Below are 14,930 nucleotides of genomic sequence, written 5' to 3'. Positions count from 1 at the left end.
TGTCAATCAACACCACTTAATCAAACTGCATTTAGATATATGATGCTGTATGGAAACAGCATATAAACAGTATATAAACAGACATTTGCGTCTCCTCCCCTGCAGTGCTGATTGACGGCGTGGAGTGGAACGATGTCAAGTTTTTCCAGCTGGCGGCGCAGTGGTCCTCGCACGTCAAACACTTCCCCATCGGAATCTTTGGACACACAAAAGGCCCTTTCTGAGGACACCAGAGACTGAAACATTGAGGACAGCTCTCCGTCCATTCCCTCCCCCTCGTGCCAACAGCTTTTTAACCCCCTCATCACCACCCCCTCCACCACCTCTCTTTATCTCTGCACATTTCCATTCTGCTGTCTTAATTTAAGCTCCTGCTTCCTCTGTTGCATTTGTTTGATTATTTAATCTTTTGCAGGTTTTTTAAATTTCTATTTATGTAAAAAAAATAAAAATAAAAGCGTCTCGAGGCAAAGCTGCCGAGGGAATATTTCTTTACTTGGCTTTTTAAAAGAAAATTCCTGCTGAAGTTTTATAGACTTTTGAGAAAAAAAATGCAAACACAAATCTAAAGAAGTAATAATTAAAAAAGACTTCTAACCTCTAACATGTTTGCCCAAGATTCCCCCCCTGCAATGCTATTTTTTTATTTGTTGAGGTTGGGTTTTAAACACTCGGCCAGCACAATTAATTACGAATATATTTAAAGAACAAAGGTTTTTGCCTTTGCAATGACGGATAAAGAGGAAGAGGTGATTGCCATTTTATTGTCTAATTATGGCGAACGAGTTCTGGATTCTCAACTTCAGCGACTGAGGCCAACTCATCATCAGACTCATCATCTTACCCGGGAAGACAAAAACAGGCCCCTGACCTTTGACCCTCTGCACTCACTGAAGAAGTCTGAAATGTGCAATAGACTGGATATTGTGTGAATGGAATACAGAATAATAATCTGGCACTGTTAGTAGATTACATGTTACTCTTTGCTGTGATTTTCACTCTTAACTCTCTCTTCTCTACTTTCTCCTCTTGATGCGCCTAAACTGGTTTAACATTTGAAGAGTTTTGCTCAGAAATGAGACACACAATTACAAAATAAAGTCAAAATCAACAACTATCAAAAAATGATCAATAGCACAAAATAACCAAGACGTATTTTAAGTAATTGTACAGTAAGGTTCTTCTGTAAGTAATGATCTTGATGATGTTTTCCTAATGTGTATATTTTGGAAAGAACTCTGTCGTTAAGTCCCACACTCCTCACAACACACTCCCTATCTTCTGCCAAAGGAAAACTCATCAACTGCAGCTCACTCATGGTATTATAGTTGACTTCATTAGAGGTGAATGTATTGAAGGTACCTTATTGTAAAGCACTTTTAAATGTCTGTCCATCATAGAATAGTATGTTAATCTCGCCCCAGGAACCTGCAGGTATGTTCGCCTCGGTTCACAGTGGCACATAGACAAAACACTGTATTTACATCTGGGCTGACGGACAGCACAAACAGTTGTGACATTGCGTAGTTCAATATGCGAAATGCAAACCAAGCAAGCATCTGTATGTCTTCGGTGCTGTGTAGTATCACTTTCTGCTCGGTGTGACAGCCATTGGACTATTTAGATTCTAGTCTGATATTCTGTAAGGTTAGCATTGAATGTGTAGAAATGTGACGTTAACATTTCAATACTGTCATGTTCTGTCAGTAGATTTTGCTCAATCTTTAATTAACTGTTAAATATATAACAACAAAAAAACCAACAAAGTATTTTGCTTATATGTGTTTTGGTAACGGTTTCATCATAACCTTTGCCAGTTTCTTGATAAGTGCCTAAATTGCTTCATTTTGACAAATCATTATTATTCTGCCCCTGGCTAAAATGGTGCTGAATTTAGGTTTGACACCAATAAAATGTCCCCGTTACACGGATTGACTTTCAATATAAATATATCCAGTTGAGCCTGTTGTTTTAAAACAACCCTACAGCCCATTTATGTCAGCACACATTTGTTTCTCTATATTGTGTTGGAAAGGCTTGTCGAGACTGAAAGTTCCCTAAAGACTACCACTGTAAACCCAAATCTGGGAGTAATAAAACTACTATACACACTATTGAATTTTGCTTTTGTTTCCATTCTTTTGGATGAAATAACTGAGTGGTTTTAATTTAAAGAAACTTGAGTGAGTAATGGCAACATGAGCACATGAAACACATGAAAGTGCTTTCAGATGTGCATTTACACAAATTGGTCTGTTGAATAACAGTTTGTGATACATATTCCACCAATTATTAATACCAATTTCATCCTGGAGAAGATAGTTTGGCATGTAATTGTTACATTTTGGTGATTTTTAAAAATGTACATCCACTCTTGGGTTCTGGCAAGTTATTCCATCTCCTGGACTGACAGTAGGCAGAAGGTGAAGCTAAAGTCTTGCGAGGATTCCTCCAGAGGAGACAACACTGACATCCTCTGGCTGTTAACTATATTGTATATCTTCTTATCTTATATCCAAGAAGACGTTTAAACACCCTCAAGTCCTGTCTCCCCTTAAATATTCTCAAAGTGAATTAAGATAAAAGATCAGGTAGACTGATAAAGAAAAAGTTACTTGCAATGGCTGCTTAGTGAGCTTCCTTATCGGTTTTCCCACTTTTCCCTGAAAGGTCACATGTGAAGGCCAAGGGATAGAAAGCTTCTGGGATGAAGACTCGTAGTGACTTTGCTTGGTGAGATTCCTCATCGCTTTTGTCCACTTCTTACTCAGCCTTAGTGTGGAGGCTGACAGACAGACTGCAGCTGAAGTGGACTGGAGATTGGTAGATCAGTCCAGTCCAGGGTCAAGACTTCTATGGGTACTATGCCTGTAATGACTATCATTCCCACTTCCATTTTCACCGGTGGAGCAGAGGACAGTGGATGGACTGTTGCCACCGTGGACGTCAACAGACAGAGCAGGAGTTTGCTGAAGCGAATCCTGCAGGGAGGCCATAAAGAAAACAAACGTGTCGCTCACAGAGGGCTTATTATGGACCTGTGAGCAGGTGTTCAGGGTGATGGATTAGAGGGAAACTCAGAGGGAATTGGAATGTGTGTGTCCAATTTTAGGGAATTCAACATTTTCTCCAATTTTCCCTCCAATTTCGGGGATAAACTGAAAGGGCCCTTCTCTTCACAACGGACGCCTTTATAACACAACACATTATGGCGTCAATTTTATGTACATTTGTATATGCATAACTTTTGCTCTATTAGTAAAATAAGTAAAATATGTTCGACTTCATGTGTGTGTCCGGTGATGCTGGGTGACAGGCAGGGGGAGAGAGAGAGAGATCCTCCCCCGGAGCAGGAAGCTGCTTGTGGGACTGAGAGGAGGACGGAGAGGAGGTACAAAACAACGTCGACATCACCAGCGAGGGTTTATCCACCATAATGTAACCAAACATAGCGGCAGCAGCGGTTCCCCACATTGACCCCCGCCCCCGAGTGAACCTTTAGCCCCGGGCACACATGAGGAAGGTGTGCTGGTGAAGACAAAAGGAGACAAAATGAAGGAGCTGAAGGGCTGCGGTATGCGCTCCACTGTGGGCTTTCTGTCCCGCAGAGAGCTCACCGGGCAGCCGCTCATGAAGGATGAATTCCAGAGACGCAGGCTGGCAGGCTGCACCAACCTCTTCAGGAAGGATATGCTCGGACATTTCGGCTGCGTCAACGCCATCGAGTTTTCCAACAACGGGGGTGAATGGCTGGTGTCTGGTAAGTTGACAAAAATCTCCTGGCTTTCTCTCCTTCTTCTTCCCCCTCCCCTCCTCCTCCTCCAAGATGAAAATGTTTCATTCGGTTAGCATGCTAACGCTAACTAGCCCGCGAGCCAATCAACTAAAACGCGTTTCGAGCTAGCTGTTCGCTAACTTAGCCTAGCGGTTCGTGCTAACCTGGTTTTAGCTAACGTCAAAACAGTAAGCAGCTCGCAGGGCACCAGTCCCACATGTCACAGGCCGTAAGATGAGCACTTTGACCGCTGAAGTGCTGGTTCCCCCCAACATTATATGTCTAAATCATGGCTCCCTCCTAAAATCAGAGAGCTGTTAAACGTCCCAAGGGGATTAAAAACAATAATCTGGCCTAGCCTGACAGTTTAAGGTTGGCCATTTTTGGTCTAATCGGGAACAGATGATTCAACAATTTCAACGCAGCCTGCCGCGAACATATAGTTTAACTGCAACAACTTCATTTTAGAAGACTGTAAATACACACTTTCTGGTCAGTTTAGTCCAATTACCTCTGTAGGTGCTTTAAAATGACCTATGGAGCATTGTCAAGAAGTTGTAAGATAGATATGTCAAAGTAACTACAGCCTCAATATGATCATGGAGTTGAACAGACACCTCAACAGAAACTCAACATGATGGATTTAACAGGATTCTTTGCAGTTTTGCTTTAAGATTACATCACCTCAACGGTGCAAATGCTCCATTGTGTATTTATACGCCATACTGTGTCATGTTGTGATGCCTGTGTTATCAGTCTGTGTCTCTCTGACTGTTCACAGGCGGAGATGACCGCCGAGTGCTCCTGTGGCACATGGAACAAGCCATCCATGCCCGATCCAAGCCTGTGAAACTGAAGGGGGAGCACCTCTCCAACATCTTCTGCCTGGCCTTTGATAGTACCAACACAAGGGTGTTCTCTGGTGGTAAGAGCAAGGCATCTTCATCTCTGCTGCTTTCTCAAAAACTGTGTGTAAAAGAGCTTTGAAGGCCTGGACGAGAAGTGTGCCACTTGTCGGTGTGATTCATAGATATACAGATGAATTGAGAAAGCTCTGATGTGCTCCTGGAGGCAATTTGAGGTGCAGATGAATTAACATACAGGTTCAAGTTACTGACACAGGTGCAGGGCAGGAAAGGAAGTCAGGGGTAAAAATGGGCTTGTGCTTGGAAATTGGAATTGCTGGTTTGACTGCCTTGACCATCTGGTAGTTCCTGATTTGCATGTAATAGGACTTAATCCACTACGCACACACTTTGGTACAGGCCTAGTCTATGCATGATGTTTACCCTTTACCTGCTACCCTTTGCTTTGTATACCACATCTTTCTCTCTGTCGTTTTGTAGGAAATGATGAACAAGTGATTCTTCATGATGTGGAGAGGTGTGTAAACTCATTACTGTACCATTAAAACTTTGTGTGTGTGTGTGTGTGTGTGTGTTATGTTATGATATGCAAAGTCAACCTCCCAGTATCACAAAATGTCACATTTGGATGTTTGATTGTTCCCACAGAAGAGAAACTCTGAACGTGTTCCTGCACATCGACGCGGTGTACAGCTTGTCCGTGAGTCCAGTCAATGACAACGTGTTCGCCAGCTCATCTGATGACGGACGGGTTCTCATCTGGGACACCCGTGAGCCACCGCATGGAGGTACATACAGATACCGTGTGTGGTCCTGTGCATTACGTCACTCAAAAGCTTCTAAAAACTTGATTTCCCAATGATTGTGGAGGAGAATAATCAGATTTTAAGAGCCCGTTCAAGATTTACATGGCAGCATACATTTATGAATATGTGCACGCTATGAAACGTTGTCATATTCATTGCGAAATCTTTGAAAGCAATATAGATCAGCTTCTAAAATGCGCCTCCTGAAATGGAAACCAGTGCCACAGCCTCAGCGATCACACGAATAAGACTATTTTCCATAATTTGTCCGTAAAAGATATGTTGCAGTTGTACAATAGTTCCTACGTCGTATTTTAAGAGACACACTTGGAGTGAAATGGATGTGTAGAAATCCATGATAGAGCTTTAGTGCGGCTTGTTTAACTTTAAAAACGCAGTGGATCATCTTGCATGATGTCGACATACTTCTATTTTAGAAGCCTTGCTTGTCACCAGGTTGGCCTAATAATACATTAAGCAGTATTCAGCCCTCTGTTTCTGTCAGCAGGCCTTTTTATGACCATTAACAGAAGTGAAGCCCCAGTTTAAATGGATGGCAGTTCAAATGTTCATATTCCCTTGTTGGTTACGCTGTCTGGGAGAGCTCGGTTTCGTAAACAATACCAGGCAAAACGTTTATGGCATCCAAATAAGTACACTCACTCGAGCACACACAAAGCATTACACATTATACGACATTTATTCCTTTGGCTACACATTAGAGTCGCATACCTCAAATATGTCAATTATGCCTTTTTTATTTTTGAGGTCTGACCATCGGAATGTTAATGTGATTTTGGGGAATGCGTTTTACTGCACTTCCTCCAGGTCTGCTCAGCTTGCTCATATTTAGACCAGTGTTACTTAAAGCTTATTCGCATGATCTTCTTTAGACATTTGCCGCAAATTATAGCCGTGCACGAGATCCTGTGATGAGGGCTGATTGAGTCTGTTACGCATGGAAAGCACTGAGATCCACTGGGATTGTGGGTCTCGGTTCTCTACTAGTTGGTCTGACATAGTGAGACCATAGTGAGAGCACAACGTAGACCAACCAAAGGTCACAATCTTGACTGATCCTCGTATGCTACATTTTTTCTGAGGTGATTAAAATGACCAGAGATACAAGAAGAAGATTATAAAAGTTTACGTTTTGTGTGTCGGGCGTGTATGATGTCTAATTCTGTTTATATATTATCTCATTTCGTCCTACAGAGCCATTCTGCTTGGCCAGCTACCCGTCAGCCTTCCACAGCGTGATGTTCAACCCCGTTGAGCCGCGGCTGCTTGCCACAGCAAACTCCAAAGAAGGAGTGGGATTATGGGACATCCGCAAGCCACGCAGGTTACACATTATTCCTCTTTGCTCCCTCTTTACCCCCCTCTTCAAGATAAGACCTTTAAAAGTACCCAAGTGCCTGTCTTTAAGCTGTTTGAGGAACAAACATCATCAGCTTCTTACTGTTTACTCTTGTTCCGATTCCATCTCCACTAGGGGGCGCTGTTGCCATAGTGTTTGACCATGGGCGCTCCAAAATTGCAGCGTGAACTCAATGCAAAACTGTTTTATACCAGTTAAATGACTTTATCAAAACAGTGAATTGAGCTGAGGGTGCATTTACGCAAACGCAGCACCGAGAGTTTCCCTCTTAGTTTAGGTTATTAGCACACAAATAAGCCCCGGTCTAAATAAAGAAAGTGCTGAGTGCTTTCTCTTCCTGTCTGCAGTGAAGTTATGTTTGAGGGTTTCTCCCTGCTCCCCAGTAATCCCCTCCTCTTGCTAAACATTTTTCTCACATATTAATGGAGTTGGTGTAATACTTGGATATAAATTTCTATTTTATTTTTTGATTGTCTCATAGTATTGAAAAGGCTCGTTAATCCTCTGATAAGCCGTCCATGTGCTATATCCGTTAATTCTGATCGGTCTCAGTCTTTCAACTAACGCAATCTTAATTCAAAAACATTGCTGAGTTGTCATATTTTCTGCTGTTCTCCCAGCTCGTTACTGCGATACGGAGGCAGCATGTCCCTGCAGAGCGCCATGAGCGTCCGCTTCAACAGCACAGGTACCCAGCTGCTGGCGCTGCGCCGCCGCCTGCCGCCCGTCCTGTACGAGCTGCACTCACGCCTGCCCAGCTTCCAGTTTGACAACCAAGGCTACTTCAACTCCTGCACCATGAAAAGCTGCTGCTTCGCCGGGGACAAAGATCAGGTTAGTCATCAGATCATTCATTACACTTACAAACACCTCTTACACAACAATCCATTATTCAAACGCGCGGAGTATTATTTCACCTTCTGTTCAATGTTCCAAGCCTTCCAATGATACCAAATATATCAGGCTGACCCAAAGGTGAAATGTTTATATAAGAATTTTCCATTTCTTCCAAAGGTATAGCCGTAACCACACGTGTAATGTACTGCACTCCTGAGTGTGATGTAGCTTCAACCTAGTGCTGAAACAAGCAGATATGTGTGTACATGTGAGGTCAAACTGTGTGGAAAAATGTTTCATATCACTTTGAAGATACTTGAAAGGAAGTTTAAGGAGAATATTTGGAACAATGCGGGACATGTGGTGAATAAAAATAATTCAACATATTGGTTCCCGATGTGCAGTTGGAATTTTCAGTGTCGGAGGCAAAGCAGAAGCCCCCCCGTCTACAGCCAGCGGTCCTCCCTTAGGTCCTCCTCAGACATGACATCAGCCTGCAGACATGCTTAATTTGTTAACATTATCCTCGGGTGTCAGTGGAGAATATAAAGGTTTAAAAGATGACTCCCACTCTCCTCCCCTGAAGGAGGATGAAGGAGGTGGTGTAAAGGTTACAGAAGCTGCCCCGTGACTGATGGCTTGTTGGGTGGTATCTGCTCACCTGCTACTTAAATTTGACAAAAAGCTCTACTTACTTTCAATAATGACTGCTGAGGAGTCTTTGAGTGATGGTAGACTGGGTTTTAATTCAGCTGCTTCCACATTTAGGGAGAATATTTTTCGCACCTTTCTCACATCTTTCTATGGAGTGTGTGTGTGTGTGGTGGAATACTTCATCTGAATTAAACGAAGACGCATATGTGTGAACTGTGTGTATATATACAGTGTAGCATACAGTATCTGTATATTTGTCTCCTAATGGGGTGAAGATCCCAGGATTTAATCTGTAAATTCCGACTAAATGCAGACTTTGTTTAAACTGTTTCTTGATCAGTTGATCGATCAAGATTGAATAGATTTGACCTTCTGATTTCATGTAAATGGCATCAGCCTTATGCCAGTGCTCCATATTCTCCACACACACACACACACACATGGAACCACAGCTGTTAGAGGATTTTCTCAGAGGAGTGTGAAAGCTGAGGCAGAGAATGACAGTTTAACCAGACAAACTCATGGAAAAGAAAAGAGAGGGAGGGAGGGGATCACGGTGCGACATTCCTACTCGATGTGTCCTCGGAGAACTTGAGGTGGAGCTCGCAGGTGTTCCAGCTCAGGCTGTCTCCACGTGCCCTGGAGCAAGGCACTTCAAGGGGTAATGATTATTCAGCTCTGCGACGTGCTCTGTGTAGAGTTTCAATAAAAGCAGTGGATAACACGTGTCTGCGAAAAGGTCCATTTTCAGTCTTTCAAGCTGATGGCAAACATTCAGGGTGTAGAAAGTGTAAAAAGGGGAAAAGCAGATTTACCCACAAATTCCACCAGAGTATTAACAGAAATAAAACAAAGGGATTTCTTGTTTGACAGATGAAAATAGCACAGCATATTCCACAGGATGCCCGAAACTCCCCACAACCAGAAACACAAGCGGGGGAAGCTTTAAAACAGGTTTAGCAGAAATTTGGTTCCAGACAGTAAAACAAATGTTTGCCATATGTGGGAAATGAATGGAAATGTCTGAAAAGAATGGATCAGTCAGAAAGGGAAAACTTTCTTAGGAAGGGAAAACATTGTTGTTGTTCATTGTGTGCACCTGTGTGTTTGTTTAGTGGGATCACGCAGAATGTCCTTGCCCGAGAGTTTAGAAGTTAATAACCATTGTACGGAGGCAGTTTTCTTAATCAAAAATGACACTTTAAACAGTTTTGACACACCCCACCATTAAGTCTGCTGTAACAAATGTCTGCTTCCTGCCTTGGATACGGCTGTACATTATCTGTCATGTTGAAGCAAATGCGCGTTAGAGAAGCGAGCACATCCCCTCCGGCTCTGTAAAAACGTACCTGATTTGACGGCTTTAATCGGAACCATCTGCTTACAATGTCTAATAGAGTTGAGACGAGAAGCAGGAGCCCTGTGCGGAGCCCCCAGACTGTCGTGTCGGGAGACGTTTTGATCACAAAATATGAGACACGGCACCGGGGATAAGATCTGCTGTTGTACCGTGTTCTCCTTGACCCTCTTCGTTTGTCTCTTGCCTGTGTATGTTTAAACAAAAAATTCCTCCTGCATCCAGCGGAAAGTTGGTTGAACTAATGGAGAAAGCTTACACCTCCCAATCTGTCTGTGTGTTCCCTTTTTAGTACATCTTGTCTGGATCTGATGACTTCAACCTCTACATGTGGAGAATCCCGAAGGATCCGGAAGCAGGTGAGTTATCGGATCTGTCTGCGTAACCCGACTGCAGCGTCGATGATACGCCATGTTTTTTGGGGGGAAAAAACGCCACTTTGTTCATTTTTCTACTCGGTTTATCTGGCCTCCAACTGTTCACCGGCACAATTTGGATAGAGCTGAAACATGACTAACAAATCGCTTGTTTGTACAAAAGCGTTTCAGTGACCTCTCATTCTGCAAGGTCAAAGCTTTTCACGGCGTCGGAGTAGACAAAACAAATTTGATTCTGCTCCCCTGAGGTCTAGCAAAGCATGATTTACTGTTTGCCAATGAGGATCAGTCCACATGAACTCCCTTTGATTTGGTTATATAGGCTTACCTAAATCCAGTTTGCAATTGGATAACCTGATCTATTCGTCAAATGATGCATTAAACAGGTTTTTGTAGGCATCTTGGTGTAGTTGCTTCATGCCAGCAAAGATTGAATAATATTGTTCTTACCTGCCCAAACCAGCTGCAGAGTTTGTATTTAAAGCCCCCTGTAGGCTTCCAGTGAGCAAACCTCAAATCTAATGACTTTGGGGTTCAACATCCCCCAAAACCCTAAATAAGAAGAATACGATCCTTCAGTGCTGCCACAGAGCTGGCTGTGGGTTTGATTTCCTCTCCAGTCATTCACTTCAGTAATATATGCACTCGGGATACTCAGTGTCAGACTAAATGGCATATTATGATTACATTAGTGCTATTATCCCACTGTGTTCATGGCTCGCTGTCTTGTTCTTTATTCCGTCCCAGAAGCAGGTGAATACATTTCCTCTGTGTTCCTGCATCTGAATGGGATTTTATTTTGTTTTTAAAAACATGATAAAAACTCTTCCAAGTGTTATTGAATATAAAAATATATATATATATATATATATATATATATATATATATATATATATATAGTATAAAAACCGCTAGAAGACGGAGCTCTTCCTAATCAACCTCTGCAACCGCGTCCTTTGCTGCGATTGCGCTTGTTGATCCGTTCTTTGTCACACCAGCCTCCCCTGGACTGAGCCCAGCCTTTTGGCCACCATTTATAATGTTTGAATGATCCTGAGTCCCTAATTTTTTGCAATAGCTTTTATCGTGGTGGAAGTATTTTTATGTACTGATAATATAAGCGGTCTGTGATTGGAATGATTGGGATGAAAGAAAATAGAAATTAACCAAATATTACGTTTTAAAAAGAGGATGTAGTGTAAAGTGGCTATCAACCAACCAACCATCCAATGATTCAGCGGTATGTGTTAATGTTCTCACTCATCTGTGACTCAGAAGTCATACTATGTGTCATTTTCCACAAATTGTAATTTTACAGTGCAAATCTTTCATTTTTTATTCAGTGCGACTGCTCAACAACGTATCTGCTTATGTCTATGTGTTTTTGAATCATTTACCTCTGTAATTCCTAAAGGAGGCGCTGGGCGCGTGGTGAATGGGGCGTTCATGATCCTGAAGGGTCACCGCTCCATCGTCAACCAGGTCCGCTTCAACCCTCACACCTACATGATCTGCTCCTCTGGTGTGGAAAAGGTCATCAAGGTCAGTAAGGGAGGAGTGTCGGTGGTTCTCAATACAGCTGGAAATTAAAATTGGCCCCAAAGGTTGTTCCAACATCCGAGTCCCCGTGTCCTCAGATGTGCATGAAGAAGACGTGCCTTTCGGGCGAGACGTCCATCTCCAGTGACACTTCTCAGGTCATCTGTAGCAGATATGCGACTTCAGACTTAGACAGATGGGCAGCAACTATATAAAAAAACTGGGTCATGTTAAGAAAGTAAGGTTTCGAAAATAAAACCCAATCTCTGCAAAATAGCCTGGATCCAATAGCGAAGTTCTCTAAGGTTGAAATCAGGGAGGTATTTATAGCCCCATGATTGAATGGGCTGTTGATGGAATCCAGTGACCCAGAAACCACTTTTCCACATATTGTGTTTCTGGCATTCGACATATGCCTCCTGTAAATGAAAGTAGATGAGAGAGAAGCGTTGCTATAGTACTTTTGACATCATGCAATCACGAATGACCTCACGACCTCAACATCCTCTTTTGATTTGCGTCTTTGCTTAGCTGTGAAAGCGCCTCTACATTTCTTTATCACTTTATAGTGACTTTGGCGGAAGTCTCCAGTTACTCCACACCGCTCTCTTTCTTCTGGAGCAGTTTTGTTAGGATCTTGACTCATCATCAAATGGAGTGAAACACTGGTCACTCTGTTGAAATGACAAAGGAATCTCAGTGACGGCCGCTGCGTTCGGTGAGTCGAGCTCTCTGAGCGAGGATGACTCAGTTTATTGCCCTGTTAGTAACCTTATATGAGTAAACCAGGCTGCGGCTGAAGATGGCTCACAATCTCGCCCGCTTTTGGACCAACTCGGTCACGCATCATCATGCGGTGAACTGTCCTGCGCTCATGTAGGAAATGTGTTGATTTGTAAGCCTGCATTCAGATCCACGAGCACTCGGGTCCCTCTCGAATTTCTTTATGTCTGAATTGGCAAAAATGACTACGGGGGACGTTTCAGTTGGACACAAGTGATTCACTAGGAGTTACCTTACAGTGTTGTTTGACAGGGAGCTCTGGAATTTGTTATAAGGCTGCACCTTAATGAGAGATTGATTATAATGTTAGTGTGGATGATGAATTGTGTTATCCCCCTCGTACAGTAACATTAGCTCTCTTTGTTTGTACTGAAAGGTGATACAAGGCCCAGACAAAACCTGGAAGAAAAGGCCATCAATAATTTGTCTTCAAAACTGTCTCGGGCCTTTTCCCTTTCTAACTCAACCTTTTTCCTTCTTTCGCACCCTTCCAGGTGTGGAGTCCTTACCAGCAGCCCGACAGTCTGGGTGACCTGGAGGGCCTAGTGGAGGATAAATCCCGCAGCCTGTACACCCACGAGGAGTACATCAGCCTGGTGCTCAACAGCGGCAGTGGCCTGTCGCACGACTACGTCAGCCAGTCCATACAGGAGGACCCGCGCATGATGGCTTTCTTCGACTCGCTGGTGCGTCGGGAGATCGAGGGGTGGAGCTCCGACTCTGACAGCGACCTGAGCGAAGAGGCCATCATGCAGCTCCACGCCAGCGGACGCCGCGCTACTCGGGCCACACCAGCGGCTTCCGTCGCTGCTGCGGCCGCTGCTGCTGCCGCCACAGCTGCTGCCGCCGCCGCCGCCGCCACCGCCGCTGCTGCTGCTGTAGTTGCGGCTGCTGCTTCAGCCGCTGATCACCACAGTGAATCAGAGAACTCGTCCTCCTCCTCCCTTGCTGGGCGTGACGCGTCAGGGGGGGAAGACCAAGCTGGAGCTGAGGGGGAAGAGAGGCAGAGGAGACGCAGGCGACAGCGGCAACAGTCTGGCCTGCTGGCAAACGAGGACTCGGACTCAAGTGAGTTTTGGCTGGACCCCATGCCAAGGCCTCGCTCGCCGAGCCCGAGGGAGAACTCCACCCTGTCAAGCCCCGCCTCCTCCCCTTCACTTCCTGCTGCGGCCTCCAGCTCTTCCACTTCCAGCTCCAGCTCTAGCAGTGAGGACGAGGAGCGGCGTAGTGCAGTGAGGCGACGCAACGTAATGAGGCGGCGGCGCCTGCACGTCGTCTCCAGAGCTGGGGATCGGCCAGAGTCTGTTCAGGCTTTGCTCTCAGCCATTGACTCCTGCAATTACCCATCAATCTCACTTGATGATCCATCTTCCTCCGCATCAGGTGAGGAACAAGACACTCTCCAAATTAGCCCTCACACTGGGGGCTCCAGAGAAGAAGAGAAGTGTCTGAGCCCTTCGGACTTTGTGTGTCCCAGCCCAGTCATGTCCCCCGAGAGCCAAGAGAACGAGGAGTCCCAGGCCAGCGGGAGGGCCGAGCCCGCTGTACAGGCCTCCGACAGTAGAGACGGGCGCAGCGGCTCACCGGCTGTGAACTGGGCTTCCCCGAGCCGACATAGCCCCGGGGCAAATGGCCAGCATCGGACTGTGGCACCGGGCGGGGGACACGCGGGTGAAGAATCAGAGGGAGAGACTGGCGTTACACCCGCAGACACCAGGCCACAGAGAGAAGGGCGGTCCTCTCAGAAAAGCCCCCCGCACAGTGCTCTGAAACGGACTCATGTGGGCTCAGAAGAGAAGGAGTCTGGCTCATTGCCCTCTGAAAAGAAGTTAAAAACGTAATGACACACCTCTCTTGAAAAAAAAAAGAAAAAGAGTTCATTTGTTCACAGACTTAATTTACGATTGGGTTTTCTATGGGTTTTTACAACTCAGCTTCTTGGTTTTTGCGTTTAGGTTGTAGCCGCAGCAGAATTGGACACGCCGCTTAAGAGCGGATGAAAAGGAAGCGTGGGCTAGTTTCGTTTCAGAACAAATTCTTTGGACACTGTTAAGGTCAAACCACAGATGACTTTAAAAGATGGGAGAAGAAACAAAAGCATAAGCAAGTTCTTGTTGATAACATTGGTATTTTAAGTGAACTGGCTCCTGATTTAGTTTCATGCAGCTCTAACGTTTCATTCTCATGCTGTAGTTGATGCAGAAAACTCCACCTTGGATTTGGAACAAGTCCAACAGCTAAAGGTCTCGCGTAGGCCAAGAGCTTAGCCGCATTTTTATTTTCTTCACTTTCAGTAATTGTGATTGGGCTTATTTTAATTTTGAAGGGATTCTTAGCCGAGGCCGCCTCAGGGTGCCTTCAGAACAGACTGTGTCACCATAGAAATCCCAGGGAGCTCCATTTGTTTAAGCTGTGCATTGAAATGATATCTTCAGTGTGTCTACCAATTGTTTTTGTCTCATTATCCAGCCCCTGGATACTATTACAAGCCAGCGCTCGCTTTTGTTTTCCTGCAATTAAAGAATCGTTTGCTCGACCGTGATGACGCTCCACTT

The 14,930-nt window shown here is 44.4% G+C and overlaps 2 protein-coding genes across 5 annotated transcripts in view; both read left to right on the top strand.

The window, feature by feature from the left end:
* pacs2 (phosphofurin acidic cluster sorting protein 2) overlaps positions 1-1,866 on the top strand; it is a 41,555-nt gene extending 39,689 nt beyond the window's left edge. For all 4 annotated transcript variants that reach the window (XM_076157734.1, XM_076157736.1, XM_076157735.1 and 1 more), the window contains one exon: positions 106-1,866. In XM_076157734.1, coding sequence (XP_076013849.1) covers positions 106-224 — 119 coding nt within the window. In that variant the 3' untranslated portion in view covers positions 225-1,866. The remainder of the gene's footprint in view (positions 1-105) is intronic.
* A 1,488-nt stretch (positions 1,867-3,354) lies between these two features.
* On the top strand, positions 3,355-14,912 carry dcaf5 (ddb1 and cul4 associated factor 5). The gene is made up of 9 exons (XM_076157740.1): positions 3,355-3,760; positions 4,557-4,700; positions 5,122-5,158; positions 5,290-5,429; positions 6,663-6,792; positions 7,449-7,662; positions 9,969-10,035; positions 11,468-11,595; positions 12,870-14,912. The coding sequence occupies exons 1-9, from the start codon at positions 3,553-3,555 to the stop codon at positions 14,214-14,216; spliced, it is 2,415 nt and encodes an 804-aa protein (XP_076013855.1). The 5' UTR covers positions 3,355-3,552; the 3' UTR covers positions 14,217-14,912.
* The last annotated feature ends 18 nt before the right edge of the window (positions 14,913-14,930 follow it).

Source organism: Genypterus blacodes, unplaced genomic scaffold (genome assembly GCF_046128005.1).
Source record: "Genypterus blacodes isolate CSIRO-AG114 ecotype Tasmania unplaced genomic scaffold, CSIRO-AGI_Gbla_v1 ptg000073l_1, whole genome shotgun sequence".
Classification (NCBI taxonomy): domain Eukaryota; kingdom Metazoa; phylum Chordata; class Actinopteri; order Ophidiiformes; family Ophidiidae; genus Genypterus; species Genypterus blacodes.
The sequence above is the reverse complement of the archived record's forward strand: the minus strand, read 5'-3'. Positions and strand labels throughout refer to the sequence as shown.